Source organism: Salvia hispanica, chromosome 5 (assembly GCF_029641045.1).
Source record: "Salvia hispanica isolate PSC_SH4W2 chromosome 5, Shi_PSC_v1, whole genome shotgun sequence".
Lineage (NCBI taxonomy): Eukaryota > Viridiplantae > Streptophyta > Magnoliopsida > Lamiales > Lamiaceae > Salvia > Salvia hispanica.
In genome coordinates this window covers 2,977,525-2,992,544 of record NC_142696.1, presented here as the reverse complement: position 1 = coordinate 2,992,544, position 15,020 = coordinate 2,977,525, and the positions used below count along the sequence as shown (strand labels likewise).

Here is a 15,020-nt window from a genome sequence, read left to right as displayed (position 1 = left end):
GGAATATGCCTTTTCTTTCATTCTTTCTTTCTTTCTTTCTTTCTTATTTGATCGAATCTCCACATGGGTTTAGCAAAGGAGTGTCTTTTTCTTGAAATTTAACTTTCATAATAAGATAATCCACAACTATAAACATTCTGCTCTAGTTAAAGTTTTGATCTTTAAGATTTTTATCACATTTCAATAATTGATGAAATTGCAAAAACATCGAAAACATGCAGATATCTAAACCAGAGTGCATAAGGTATACAGAGTTGACAGATCTTGCTATCATTCTACAGAACTTATCTGCCAACTCTAGTTGAGATTATGGAGAAGATTTCCTCGTGCGAGGTTCGTTCACTTGAACAGATGTGCAAGGTCAGGATCATTCAGGTCCAGGTCCAACCAGCCGTTCAAACGCATGTGTTCAATATAGTGGTCAGGGGGCTTTATGGCACGTGGATTTCGTGGAGTGAAGCCATAGATCCTCTCAAGATCCCGAGCAAGCCAACGAGTGTATGCACGGTCAAGAGGAGGGACAATTTTCAGCAACAGCTCTTCCTTCTTCATCTCTTGCTTTGCGGGTTTATTTCCCATTGGCCCTAATAAGAAACAGGCATCAGAAAAAAAAAAGAACGAAAAAAAAAGAAATCATGCCAGGTTAGAGTGGTCTTATACGATATGTTAGGCAGACACTCAAGAATCAATAAAACTTTGAACTCATATGGATATCTCTCATAGTGTATCTCGTGCCCTCCCGGTGTTTATCCCTTTGACCTCGAGCCTAATGATATTGCTCGATTTCACAGTGCTAGTGATGATCACTGCTTTCCTTTCAGCAGTGTCTAAGGCAGTACAAGATTACACAGACCATGACCACACAATCTGTGTGGATTAGTCCATAAAGAGGTAAACTTAGACAAAGACAAACTAACAGAATTCTTATGCTCGCTTAGCCCAGAGAACCCGAGATAGAGATAGAGATAGAGAGAGAGAGGAGAGAGGACAGCCATGCCGACAGTGAATCAATTCTAACCTATTTCAAATCAGTTCAACCTAGCAAAAACAGGCCACAGATTGGTTGTGCTAATAACATGTCTCCGATCTACAAGGACAGTGTGTTACCAGATGAGAATTAAACTACTGGTCAAGTAAAGAACGAGTTCCAAACGACAAATAAGGCAAATCAACCAGGCAAAAACAGGCCACAAATTGACAGGTCTCCTATATCCATCACTCTTTACATGTCAACAAAGACGAGTGAATCGACACGGACAATACGTTACATGACAATTAAACCACCGGCATATAAAAAACAAGTTCCAAACAACAAATAAGGCGATTCTACGAGTTAAAAACAGGCCACAAATTGGTTGTGCTAATAACAGGTCCCCAATCGCAATGCTTTCTGCATTCTTTACATGACAACAAAGACGAGTGAATCCACACGGACAGTGCGTTACATGACAATTAAACTGCCGGGAAAGTAAACAACGAGTTCCTAACGACAAACAAGGCGTAGATGTAGCACCGAGCAGCAGGCAATTCTATCAGTAGTTGCAAGAATAAAGCTCTTTAAGTCAAACATCTGAGAAAAATTAGCTGTAAACAGGAAATAGGATGACAATGCATCGATCTAGAATAAAGCTCGAGCTCTTCCAACTACCAATGCTCAAAAATTCTAACTTAGGTCTAATTTCATTAGCTTTTAGCTTATTTCCATCAATTTTCCAGTTAAATATACATATTCAGTTTACAATCCAGGTATTCACATTGAATCCACGAGTAAATTATAACCCAAACTCATCGAAATCACACATGTGCAAATAAAATTTATTCAATTCAAACTAATAAAACGCAAGGCGCGCCAGCAAAACAACAATTAGGGCCAAATTTTAACGGAAGAGTCGATTTAATTCTTGAAGAATCGAAAGATTCACACTTTGAGATGAAAAGAGTGGTAAAGAAATCACCTGTAATTGATCAATTTCGCAGTCGCTCGAAGCCGATAATCACGAGACGACCGAAAAGAGTGAGGAATTTTTAAATTAAAATAATTTATCTCATTTGTGTGGTCAATTTTCAATTCGAGGAAATACAGTGCAATTTATTTAAGATTTAATTATTTTGAGTTTAGAGCCTAAACCCTAAACTCAAGAGCTCTCTCTATTCATACATTCACTTTTTCTTTTTTGTAATTGAAGAAAAAGAGTTCCATTTGGTTAGGAAACAAAACCGGTGAGATTGAATACAGGTTATCTCCAAAGAGATAGTTGGCTGTGCTTTTAATTGATGATGGTCTGATGATGGATGACGATGGAGAATGATTACAATTTCAGCGGATTAACACAAAAGTATTGCACCATGAAATATCGAATTTAATAGAGTTTTTAGATTCTCGTGAGCTGAGGATAAGACTGGTTGAAATTGTTCATAGGTCCGTCATTGGATGGGTCATGTTTCAAATACAATTTTTTATGTGATATAAATTTTTAGGATAAATAATCTCATTTTACTTTTTTTTATACTATTCCATCAGTCCTTTTATAATAGACATTTAGAAAACTTTATTCTCGTGGTCTCATTCTTCACTAAAAGAACTTCAGTCATTTTTTCTTTCAAGTTCTCTTACTTAGCAATTATGCTAAACTCGTACCGATCCACATGTTGTATATTTTAAGGAACGGAGAAAGTAGTAGGCAATATTCGAATTTTTTTAAAACAAGTAGTACTCCCACTATAAACTAATTTTACAAATCATTTATAGTCGATTATACCACATTGATTTTTTGGTTATACTTATCCATATTACCGCTAATATTGATCAAAATCTTTATTTATAGTTACAAAATTAGACAAGGTTAATGGTTTGGTAATTTACACCTAGTACCCAAAAACAGAAATAGGTGAATTGTAGTCAGTCATGACATGAAATTGACATGACCGGTTCCTAATTACCAATTCTAAATTTTGATATTAAACTAAAACTAGTCCATACGACATATCAATGTCAAAAGATTGCATCACATATAAATGGAATGTGATTTGCAATGCACAATTAGGAGTGGGTAGGTAAGGTATATCTGTTGGAAAGAGAATTATTAGTATTGGGAAGAAAGATATTAGAGTACCAAAGCTTAGTATTTATGATGTATAGTCTCAAAAATGTAAGGGCGCGTTCACCCTATTCAAAATGGTCAGATAGTGGGTTAAATCTCATGAATTATGACTGTTCGGTGTGTTTGTGCTAAATCTCCAAAGTCCATGATTTAGCACTGTTCACACTAAATAAATGAGATTTCAATTCTTTGTGGTCTTGGAAGATTTCCTATCTGCATCGAAAGTACCACCAAGAAATGATGCTAAAATTCCACTTTTGCCCTTCACTTTTCAAAATGCATCTCCTCTTCTTACACAATTCGTTCAACGAAATTAGGGATCTGTGGAATTCACTCCAACCATTGAGTGCTGTCGACGAACCCTATTTCACTTTCAACAACGAGCTGGGAGTAGTAATTCACAAATTTCGGCTGCAAACGCACTGGCGTGAGTTCTCTAAGCCACGGTGAACTTTGTTGTGCTACTCATCGTTCATATTCGGGCGCCGGCTTTCGGTGCCGTTTTGTTCTAATTTTTCGATTCATATATGAATCTGACAGATTCTAATCCACAGGTGTACCTCATTACATCCGTTGATTCGAAGAAGCTGACGACCTGTAGCTCGGAGAGCGGATCTTTCTGTAGTATTTTCACAAGGTCAGTCCACCAATTTCCTTCATCACACTGTGTTGTATATGTCTAATTTCTTGAAAAATCGTTGCAACTGTGCTGATTCCTAGCTATTTTGAGTGTCTGCTCAAACTAATTTGCGAGTGAAATATTGCTCAAACTCCATTATGAAAATTAGTCGTTGTTTGTCTGAAATGTGGACCAAAAATATTGGTTAAATCTTGATTCTCCAATAGAAATTTTGTTGACTGTTTTCTACAAATCAGATGATGAACCCTGCTTGTAATTATGCTACGATATGTCAGTTACTAGAAGACGTACTCGACAATTATCGTACAGAGGCAACCATTCTTATCCGTAGGTGTCTTAACACTCGTAGACGACGGTTGAGGCGTAGATTTCTTGCTTTGGCGAGAAACTATAGTTTGCTCAATAGGGCACCATCACAACAGAGTCATTTGGATCGTCTACTTCATTTCACAGATGCTTATTGCATTTCAACTATGAGAATGGATCGTAACACTTTTGGGCGCTTGTGCCACCTTTTAAAAGAGCGGGGTGGGTTGCGTGTGGGTCAATTTGTCGGGGTGGAAGAACAAGTTGCTATATTCGTTGGTGTTCTTGCACACCACAAGAAGAATCGGTGTGTAGGTTATGAATTTTGGAGGTCTGGAGCCACCATCTCTCTGTACATGCACAAAGTGTTAGGTGCTGTTCTGAACTTGCATGATGTTTTGCTAGTCAAACCGACTCCAGTCACTGATGACTGCAACGATAGTCGATGGAAATGGTTTAAGGTAATATTTCAGTCTACATAATAGTGTATGTGGTTCATATATCGAAATATATCAAATATAACCAGCATGTTCTTCACTTAACTTTCCAAATTGATGCAGGGTTGCCTTGGTGCTTTGGACGGTACGCACATTAATGTCTTAGTTAGTAACACAGATAAACCGCGATTTCGTTCTAGGAAGGGGCAAATATCAACAAACACCCTTGCTGTCTGTGATCGGAACATGCAATTTGTCTATGCCTTACCTGGATGGGAGGGATCAGCGGGCGACTCTCGAGTTTTGCGGGATGCCGTGTCATGTGTGAACGGCTTGAAGGTCCCAAAAGGTTATTTTTTGAATCACTGTGTTCAGATTCGATCAATGCTCTATTTTATACAATGCAATTAATTATTCTCTTCACTTTGCAGGGTACTATTATTTGTGTGACAACGGATACGCAAATAGTGATGGATTTTTGACACCCTTCAGAGGAGTACGATACCATCTAAAAGAATGGGGTCCGGGCGCTGAGTCACCACAAAATGCCATCGAGCTATTCAACATGCGCCACACGAAAGCAAGGAATGTCATTGAGAGAGCGTTCGCAGTCCTTAAGATGCGGTGGGGGATTCTTCGAAGTGCGTCATTTTATCCAATCAAAACACAGATCCGTCTGATAATGGCCTGTTTTTTACTACATAATTTTATCCGTCGTGAGATGGCAATAGATCCAGTTGAAGTTGAATTGGATGGTATCTATCATGAAGTGAATCATGATGATGACAATGGTGTTGTGGAATTTGTCGAGACTGTGGAGCCTTCAACAGAATGGAGTCAAATACGCGAAAACCTCGCGCAACATATGTGGCTTAACCGATGACCTTTGTCTAGTTTATTTTCCCTGATTTCAAAGTTGACTAAGTTGTGTGGTTGTGTGACTAACTGAATTTAGTATTTTACTGCATTCGAACATCATTTTTGCCTTGTGTTCAGTATTATTTTGTTGATTTATTAGGATCTTTCTTAGTTTGTTGCTGCTTTCAGTTTCAAATATCAGAGAACTGAGACGATGGATGGGATCCCTGACTGCTCCTGTGGCCATGGGAAGATGGACCTTCGCCGCGCCGGGGTGTCTGCAATGAATCCCGGAAGGTTATACTATAAGTGTCCGTTGGGTGGAAATCATCCGGGTCATTTCATTTGGTGTGATGAGCATAGTAGCCATACTGGCTCTCGGAAATATAGGGACCAGAATCAGTCAACCGCATCCTCTGGCCCGGTTCCTCACTCAGGAGAATCACGTGTTGATGCAAATAAGGATAGATGTTGCATTGTATGCGGTCTGAACAAGAACCATTCCGACTTCACGTCCCTGGTGATGTTAGCTTTCATGACCACTGTATTGGTCCTACTTGGCTTTCTAATTGGGAAGGTTATGTAATTATATTAGGTATGGTGGATATTTGGGATTATGTGTGGTTTATGTGGATGATTTGGGTGATTTTTGTCGGTCTTTAGGTGTGTTAAGTATATGTATATGATGCTTTGATGTTTTTGGCCTTGACCTGAATATTTAATATTCTTGGGCTTGAAGTTTAGTTTTCAATTCGGCGGTTACATATATACCATTTATATATCGGAAGGGAAAGAAAAGTTATTTCAAATAATTTTTTATTGCACTTCGTTTCTACACATCTTTTAGTTTCACATATATTCTCAACATATTTTAATAACTAATCTTGTTTCTTTTCAAAAGTTATCTCCTCATAATTTTGTTAGCTGCTATATCAATAATATATATGTATGTCTATTAATTTTTATGTATTTTATACCAAGAAAACATCGCAATTAATTAGTATTAGCAACATTAGTCTATATATCAGTAATTTTTGTACCATGAAATAAGTAAAAAAATAGATGGCAGGAATATAAAAATCAAAATATCATAAAAAGAAAAAAATATTAGAAAAACTTCAAGTAACAAGAAAGAAAATAATAGTAGTAGTAGTACTAAAAAGTAAGAATATATTTAATATACAAAATTTTAAAGGTTCATAATTTATTTATTATAAACATAGCTTCTGCATATAATATGCTTGTATCAAACGAACATATTTGAGTTCTAGATAAAACACAATATCAAGATAATAAAATTGATTGAAGTTAATTTTTTTTTATTAAAATTGAGCCAAATCAACTTAAATTGATTTCAATAAATACATTTTTGATATTTAGTGTAGTTTAATTTCTTTACTTAAGTGGAGAGATTATATTGGAAATAGCTTTTCTTTCCATAAAATAAGACACACTTGTCAATTTTTTAATGATGTATTATGTAATGTAGTATACAATGCATGAGATGATCCCTTCCGGTATATCTTGCATTTAAATTTCAATACTATTATAAATTTCAATTTATTTTCTATAATTATATTTTATTTTTTACCTAATGTATCCTTAAAATCTTTTGGATAGAGAAAAATTAATTAACATTATCAATCAATCCCTAAACCTATATATAAACACACATAAATTAACATATGAAACAAAATCGAAATAAGAATATTATTTCTAATAGCATATGATTACTCCACAAAAGTCTTGGGACATAGTCATACATTACTTCATTTCACTTAACCAATCCTGCAATGAGACAAAGTTGCTAAAAACTTTGACGAAGGCTTCGAACTTATGCAAAATAGCTACGATGACAAACTATTACCTACGCAACATAAGAGCTAACACAAAGTAAAACTAGTTTTGTCTCTTATACTCGAAACCAGCGCAATAAAATGTTAGAAACTAACACGGAAATGGAGCTTCACAGAATCCACTAGGTGGAACACACAACGGACACCAACTTCGATATCATTGTCTCGGAGAAAACGGAACCATCCACCGTGCGCAAAGTACTTCTCGTTTTGCTTTGTTATAACCATGTCCCATGTGCGGCAGTGTACAGTGAAAGCCGCACTGAATTGTTTTCCATCCTTGGCTATATGGGCTGACCAAAATTCATTCGGCATTACCTGTGCGGGACATTATATTGGATGAATATAGTATATATTATAATATACTTTTTGGTAATGCAATAGCTAGACTCACAAGGTAGTGCTCAAGAAGTGTCCTCGTGATTGTGAGACTGAAAAATGGAAGAGGAATGCCAGTGCTTAATTCAATTTCCGGGTCCGAACCGTCGACAGAGACATCTCCCTGATCGGATAAGAACCATTGCTCATCAGCTGAGGCAATGTCTACTTCGGGATCGGATTCTACAAATGAATCTCTACCTGTGACATTGTTGAAATGACAATATGAAAAAAAAAATGACTAAAAAAAAATCAGCAACATATACTGACTCACGTTCAAAGTCTCCCATGGGTCTGCATCCAGACACGAAGTTGTACCGGTCAAAGTGAAACACACCGTCGCCGACGTAGATGATATTCATAAAGTCCCCATTGGAAAGATGAATCCGATAAACAAAGTCGGACCAACCATTCCCAAAGTACAAACCAGAATATTTCTTCTTAATTTGTACAGGCCAACGCACCCCGTTCGGCATCTCCAGTGTACACTGTTCGGGGAGCAACTCAGCATATCGTGTTACCCATTCCGGCGGGAGACGCTGACAGAAATTGCACACACTGCTTTATTCAATATATTTGCTTGTTTGATAGTATGAAGTATATACTATACCAGATTGTTTGCACTTTGAACCGCATAGAATTGCTTGAAGAAACGAGGGTTTCGACGTCGGTCGTGGTTGTCCGCCCTAGAAAGTAAAAGATAGGTCAGCTATATAGCTTTTGATAAATTCATGTAGCCACATAATGCTATTGCAAAAAAGTTGAATGCAACCACTTACCCATCGCCGCTGTGTGGTGGATTCGCAGCCATGCTCAATGAGTTTGCTGCAGCTAAGGATGGCATTGTACTCCTCTATATACACTATGCTTATATGTCTTTTTTCTTATTGCTAATTAATAATCTCAACCAACCACATCACAATTTAATGCTGCCATCATCCTCAATTGTCAACTTTTGCTGATATCTTCAGATTTAGGCGGCCAAAGAAATTTATTGCTAGGTGGTTGAGGAGGAATGGAATGGATGGCCTTAACTATGGGTTGTTAACTGTCCATCACAATTAATCGTAAACCCATATATATAATGAGCACCATGTGATATCACACCATATTGCATGAACCTCAATCGAATAGCATTTCTTCATATTATGGCCATGAATATACCGCTCCAGTCTGTGTTCTTGTACAAAGGGTTGTGGTCTCCGGAGAACGACTCAATCTTGGTAGCCACTCTCATACGTCTGAAGCAAGAGACAATGTGGACTCTTGACGAGTTCCCTATCTACTTCTTACTCACTGCCAGGAAAGAAATCAAGGCGAAGACGGGTGCTGATTTCACTGAGGCAGAAATGAAAAAACGAGTGGAATTCTTGAAGGATCGATACAAAACTTTTAAGAAGGTGACGGCTAATAATGGAACACACTGGGAGATGCCATTCAAAGTAGTTGTGGCGAGCGACGAGGTTTGGACAAAGATCATGAAGGTAGCTATATATCAACATATTCTAATGTTACGTTTTGTGCATCATATTAACAATAGTCATTTGGTTTTTTTTTTTTGTTTGAGTAGACACTCCCACTGGCGGCAGCCTACTACTATCACGACGAGCCAATCGTCAATGAGCTCGCAACTTTGTTCGGAATGGATGATGTGAAAATTGAGACATCGAAGGAAGTAATAGTCATTTCAGATACAACGGAGAAGCTGTCGTTCGAGGAAGATGATGAGGAAGTCAATTCGCCAATTTTTCATCCAGAGACTAAAGTCCGTCGCAAGCTCTTTGTCGACCATGAGGGAGTATCAGACAGGCTGTCCAGTTCGGGCCGTATGGCTCCCCCCCTAAAAATGGCTCCTCTTTTGCCTAATGGAAACCCCCCATGGGGTAGCCCACTTGGAAGCTCAGTTGCGTCGTCTTCACCTGTTGGAAGGGTGCGCCGTTCGCCCGTGTGATGTACTAGTTTGCATTAAGAGGCGCATGCGGTCCAAAAACTAGTAAAAAAATTACCATTTGCTTACTTAAGACCTCGCGAAAAAGGACCTCGTTTTTTTTTGGCCGCGCCTACTTAGTGCATTGTGTTTTGTGTAGTTGTAAGTGATGTATCACTAAGATTATGTAGCACTTGATCAGTTGTTTTATGTAAGCATCTATGAGTATTATTCTTTAAAATGGTTGTTCATAGATACTATTTCCCCTTCTTTAGCAGGCAAATTGGTTGTGAGAATTCAAGGCAGTGGCACTCCCTTTGAGTTGTCCGAGAGCCATGATCGACCAAATTCATACAAACAATGCAGGAGTTTTGAAGGAAATAATTGACATCAAAAGCATACCCCATAATTCACACCATAACACTAATTCCATAAAGTAGTAATTATAGAGTCAACCAGTCCAGATGCAAGTGAATGCACCACTAGAAGCATAATGAAATAGGAAGTTACACACCATGGGGACAAACTTAACACATACCATAGAGGTTCGACAAAAATACTTAGTAGTCTATATTAGCTTACATAGTCAAAACATATTCAGAAAGCAAGTCCCCTATGGCCACACACTTCAGGTTGTCGAAGGATCCTGCCCGAGTAGCCATAGAACGTACCCCGGCTTGGCGTCCGCTGCCATTCCCATGAAAACTTCCAGACGCTGTGGCTTATCGGCAAGTATGTTACACAACTGATACCGTTGGACAACTGTCAGTCCTTCGACGCATCGAACCTTCTCATAAACATCCTGTCTTGCTTGGCCCATATCAAATTCATAGCCAATTCTGGTCGATATCACTTCAAGACGTTTGTTTGTTTCATCATGCAAATTAGCGAGAAACTCCAGCAGAGCAGCATCACTGGAATCAGCTTTACGTTTTTTCGGACGCTGCTTTTGGGTGGCAACAGGCTGCTGACTTTGGCCAGTGCTTTCATCTTGCTGAGCATTAGGGATAGTCACTGTGGGGTTGATCGGTTCATCGAACAAATCCTCGAGGCTGACATGATAGACATTTGAAGGGTCATCATTGTGGGCCATGTTGTGCTGGTGAAGTTCTCTCGCGCCATCAGCAATGTCCTCGGCAGTGCCACCACTTGCACGGTCTTGACCAAAGATTATGGTCCATGTTTCCCATAAAGGCCAGGATTTATTGCGCATAAATTTGGCTTCGCAATCAGCCTGTAAACATGGAAGAATGGATTAAAGCAATAGGCACACACACCTCTATCAGTTCCGAGTTTTTAACCAAAATGCATATGTTGTAATGGAGTGTGGGTGGAGGTAAAGCAATTTGTAAAACATTTACCGCGACAATCTGTTCCCACTGCTCGTCGGAGCAGTCAATCTTGTGAGCCCCGTCAGAACTAAATCCAACTCCAGTCCTCGCTAGTATTTTTCGGAGACTGTTGTAGTTCTTCTTCCAGGCAGCCATCCTAGAGACAATATGAGGCTGCCCCTTAAGGTCAGTGTTTGGGAATACCTTCCGCAGATTGTCTTCAATCCGCGACAGATAGCCACAACGATATCCGTTGTCGGATTTCCAGCCTGTCGCAACCAACTCCAACAAAGAGGATGCCAAGATCTCTTCTTCCCTTGCTGACCAAATACGACGAGTGCGGTCCCCTTTTCGGTACTTCCGCCTAGCCCCGTCAGTGCTCCCTAGTGGTTGATGAAAATATGATACAAATGGGGTAGTAAATTTATAAACACAACCAAATCACTAATAACCATGCTTATGTAGGCTTTATAAAAGCAATAAACTCACCCTGTATAGAGAAACCACTAGTTCCAGATCCCCCACCGCGAATCGATTGAGAAATGATGCCTACATCAGATTAAAAAAACAAACCAGTAAACACATCACACAACACAACCTCATAAGGAGAACACAATCACCGGACATCGAAAGTTTGACACATTGTTGGTTTAAATGCAGATACATAATACTATACATGAACCAAGCAACATCACTCTAACATATTGTCCTGCCCAAATAATTGAAAATACACAGAGGATAATAAAATTAAATTGTATATTGCAATGTACAACACCATGATTATGTTGGCAGCTCTATGTGTTGATTAATCATCAATTAAAATTGAAGAAGTGGGGGAAGAGAAAGCATACCTGCACACAAAATCGGTTGAGAGAGATTCACGGTAGTGTTATGAAGTCCAATGCCGAACAAATGGAAGAGAAATATAGAAAATGTACCTAGAGTCTACTCCCGCATCGTTTTTGGTGAAAATTTGGGCGCCCAATTTGTTTCAATTTCCCGCTATTAATTCTGGTGAAATTTGGAAAGGGAGAAATATGTCATTGAACTTGGAAACATAATTTAAAAAAATAAATAAAAGCAACTGTGCGGCCCATATTTCAACTGAAATCTGATAGACTAAACAAGGGTTACGTTATCTGAATATGTGGGCCATAGTCATCCAATTCTGTTCCATAAATCAAATATTGGATCTATGAGATTTTGAAATCTCCAAGGGTGAACACGCCCTAATTGTTCCAAGATGTATTAATGATTGTGAGTCCCTAACACCTCCTATAAATACCAAGGTGTTGGGTACTCCAAATATCTCAATACAAACAATACAATTCAGTTCAATATGGTATCACGAGCATGGTTTTTCGATTCAAAACGGTGAACTCAGAATTGATTTCATCATTGTTCAAAATACCTCTCCCAAACCTCAGCCAACTATCAGGCAAATCCAATCCCAATCACCCCAATCCCAAACCTGAAACCAAAATCAAGAGAATATTCAAATTCTTATCAAATACAGAATGTCGAAAACAGTAGAAACTGTATCAGTCGGAATGAAGTTCGACGGAAGGAACTTCCCTGTATGGTCCCGGCTGATTCTCATTGTCGTGGGCAGCCGGGAGATGTTGGAACATCTCAAAGGAGATGAGGATCCCCCAAAACCAACCGATCCCAAATTCAAAGCATGGCAGGCAGCGGACTACACCGTATTTTCGTGGCTCATCCAAAATATGGAGCAGAAAATCGTGGTGCAGTTCGCACAACACCAAACGGCCAAAGCCATGTGGAAAAGTTTGGTAACCACGTTCGGAGTTCGAGCAGATCCCTTGCAAGTTTATGACCTGGAGATCAAGATAAAACATTAGAGGAATACTATAGTGATCTCCAGAATTTGTGGGTCAACACCGATGCCCGTAAACCCTGCCCATACGATTGTTGTGACAAAGCAATCAACACTTATCGAAAGGAGACAGAAAGGAAACGATTGTACCAGTTCTTGGCTGGAATGGACGACAAATTCGAAGTACTCCGAAGAGAGATCCTTAAGGATGCAAGCGAACCCTCTGCCGAAGATGCATTCGGAATAATCAAACAAGAAGAAGTCCGAACAGAGATTTGGAATCCCACAGCCACAAACGACCACAATCAGTCTGGCATTGGTTCCGGATTCGGAGCCCGACATGGAGGACAGCTTGCGCAGTATCAACCACGAGGACCACCGCCGTCGCACCACCAAGGTCCGCCATCACAGCCATCACTCGGAGGCCCTCCCAACCGGAAATCGTTCGATAAATCGAAGCTTTTTTGCACTCATTGTGGGATGACGAAGCATACAAAAGAAACCTGCTTCAAACTTGTGGGTTTCCCCGAATGGTGGGAGGACGGCCATAAAGCAAACAAAGGCTACACTGGCAAAGGCAGATCGGCGATTGGAAGAGAGGGATCTGACGGAAACGGTGGCTACTACACCGTTCCAGCGGGAAACACCATGGCTACCAGCACTGGAAACGATGTCAATCAGGTGGGAGATCCGTCGGTGACCGGCAAATGGTGGGGAGCGAACGGCGGAGGTGGGAACAGGGGAGAAGAAAGCGGCGGAGAGGCGCCTAAGGGAATTGCTGCATTCACCCATAAAGTGGAAGGTAAAGGGTTTGGGAATTTATTCCCAAACCCTCCTACTTTGAATTTATTACATAAGACACCCAACCCTTTTAAGTGCACCCCTCAAACTTTTTTGAAATTACAAAATAACCCCATTGTCCATACTTATACAAAAAATAAGCATGATATTGACATCAAATATGAAAATACACCCCCAATACCGTGTAGAAATAATTTTTCCGTGCTAGAAAATAATCCTGATATTTCTATGGCATGTAAAGGTAAAAAAATGGAGGTGAGAGATGAGAGGGGGTGGATTTTTGATTGTGGAGCTACAGATACCATGTCGTATGATAGATCAGACTTTGGGGAACTGAAAATTTCAAAGAGGGTGTATATTGAAACTGCGGGTGGGGATCTTGTTCCTGTTAAGGGAGCAGGCACTATCCAGATAACCCCTACGATGAAAATCTCTAATTGTCTATATGTCCCGACCTTATCACAAAAATTGATGTCCGTCAGTCATGTAACACGAGAACTCAACTGCAGTCTTCTCATGCAACCAAACTCTTGTTTTTTGCAGGATATTCGGACGGGGAGGATGATTGGGCGTGGCACTGAATACAATGGGTTGTATTACGTGGACGAGATAGCTCAAACTGGCAGAGGAATGCTGGCTCACGGAACTACAGAAAAGGAAACTTGGTTATGGCATAGGTGGTTAGGGCATCCGTCTTCGAGTTATTTAAACATTTTATTTTCGAATTTTGTTAAGAATCCTGTTTTTGAGTGTGAATCATGCATTTTTGCCAAAAGCCGCAGACAATCATTTAAACCTAGTAATACTAGAGTTGAGTCCGTCTTTTCTTTAATTCACTCTGATGTGTGGGGTCCATCTCCAGTTACTGGGGGAAATGGTTTTCGTTATTTTGTTCTATTTATTGATGATTGCACTCGAATGACTTGGGTATACTTCCTTAGAAACAAATCTGATGTTTTTTCAAAATTTTCAGATTTCTATACGATGATTCTTACCCAATTCCAAAAAAAGATTCAAATTCTTAGGTCCGACAATGGGGGAGAGTACATTAACTCAAAAATGAAAGATTTTTGTATAGAAAAAAGCCTTATTCACCAAACTTCGTGTGCTTATACTCCAGAACAAAATGGGGTAGCTGAGAGAAAAAATCATAAAATTCTTGAGATGACTAGAGCCCTCATTCTTGATTCCAAAGTTCCAACCACTTTTTGGCCTGAAGCAGTTGCTACTTCTGTATATCTTTTGAATCGTCTCCCTACTCGAATTTTGAATCTAAAAAATCCGCTTCAAGTCCTCTCTACCATGACCAAAGTCCCCCCTGCCTTATCCCTCGATCCGCGCATCTTTGGTTGTTCTGTATACGTACATATTCCCAAACATGAGCGAACAAAATTATCTCCATGTGCTGTTAAGTGTGTTTTTATTGGGTATGGGATTAATCAGAAAGGGTATAGATGCTATGATCCAGAAAAACGTCAAGTACACACCACTATGAATTGTACCTTTCTTGAAACTGAATTTTTCTACAACACCCAACTTAGCGGTCAG

General features: G+C 39.4%; 3 protein-coding genes across 3 annotated transcripts; all 3 read right to left on the bottom strand.

Moving 5' to 3' along the window:
- Positions 1-196: 196 nt before the first annotated feature.
- On the bottom strand, positions 197-2,201 carry LOC125186588 (aspartyl/glutamyl-tRNA (Asn/Gln) amidotransferase subunit B). The gene is made up of 2 exons (XM_048082981.2): positions 1,956-2,201; positions 197-584 (listed from the first exon to the last, which is right to left on the bottom strand). The coding sequence occupies exon 2, from the start codon at positions 577-579 to the stop codon at positions 340-342; it is 240 nt and encodes a 79-aa protein (XP_047938938.1). The 5' UTR covers positions 580-584; positions 1,956-2,201; the 3' UTR covers positions 197-339.
- Positions 2,202-7,035: 4,834 nt separating this feature from the next.
- LOC125221030 (B3 domain-containing protein At3g18960-like) lies at positions 7,036-8,410 on the bottom strand. Its single transcript, XM_048123155.2, has 5 exons — positions 8,356-8,410; positions 8,187-8,262; positions 7,851-8,115; positions 7,593-7,777; positions 7,036-7,516 (listed from the first exon to the last, which is right to left on the bottom strand). The coding sequence occupies exons 1-5, from the start codon at positions 8,385-8,387 to the stop codon at positions 7,283-7,285; spliced, it is 792 nt and encodes a 263-aa protein (XP_047979112.2). The 5' UTR covers positions 8,388-8,410; the 3' UTR covers positions 7,036-7,282.
- A 1,519-nt stretch (positions 8,411-9,929) lies between these two features.
- LOC125221032 (uncharacterized) lies at positions 9,930-11,461 on the bottom strand. Its single transcript, XM_048123157.2, has 4 exons — positions 11,455-11,461; positions 11,324-11,383; positions 10,865-11,217; positions 9,930-10,737 (listed from the first exon to the last, which is right to left on the bottom strand). The coding sequence occupies exons 1-4, from the start codon at positions 11,459-11,461 to the stop codon at positions 10,132-10,134; spliced, it is 1,026 nt and encodes a 341-aa protein (XP_047979114.2). The 3' UTR covers positions 9,930-10,131.
- Between the last annotated feature and the right edge of the window lie 3,559 nt (positions 11,462-15,020).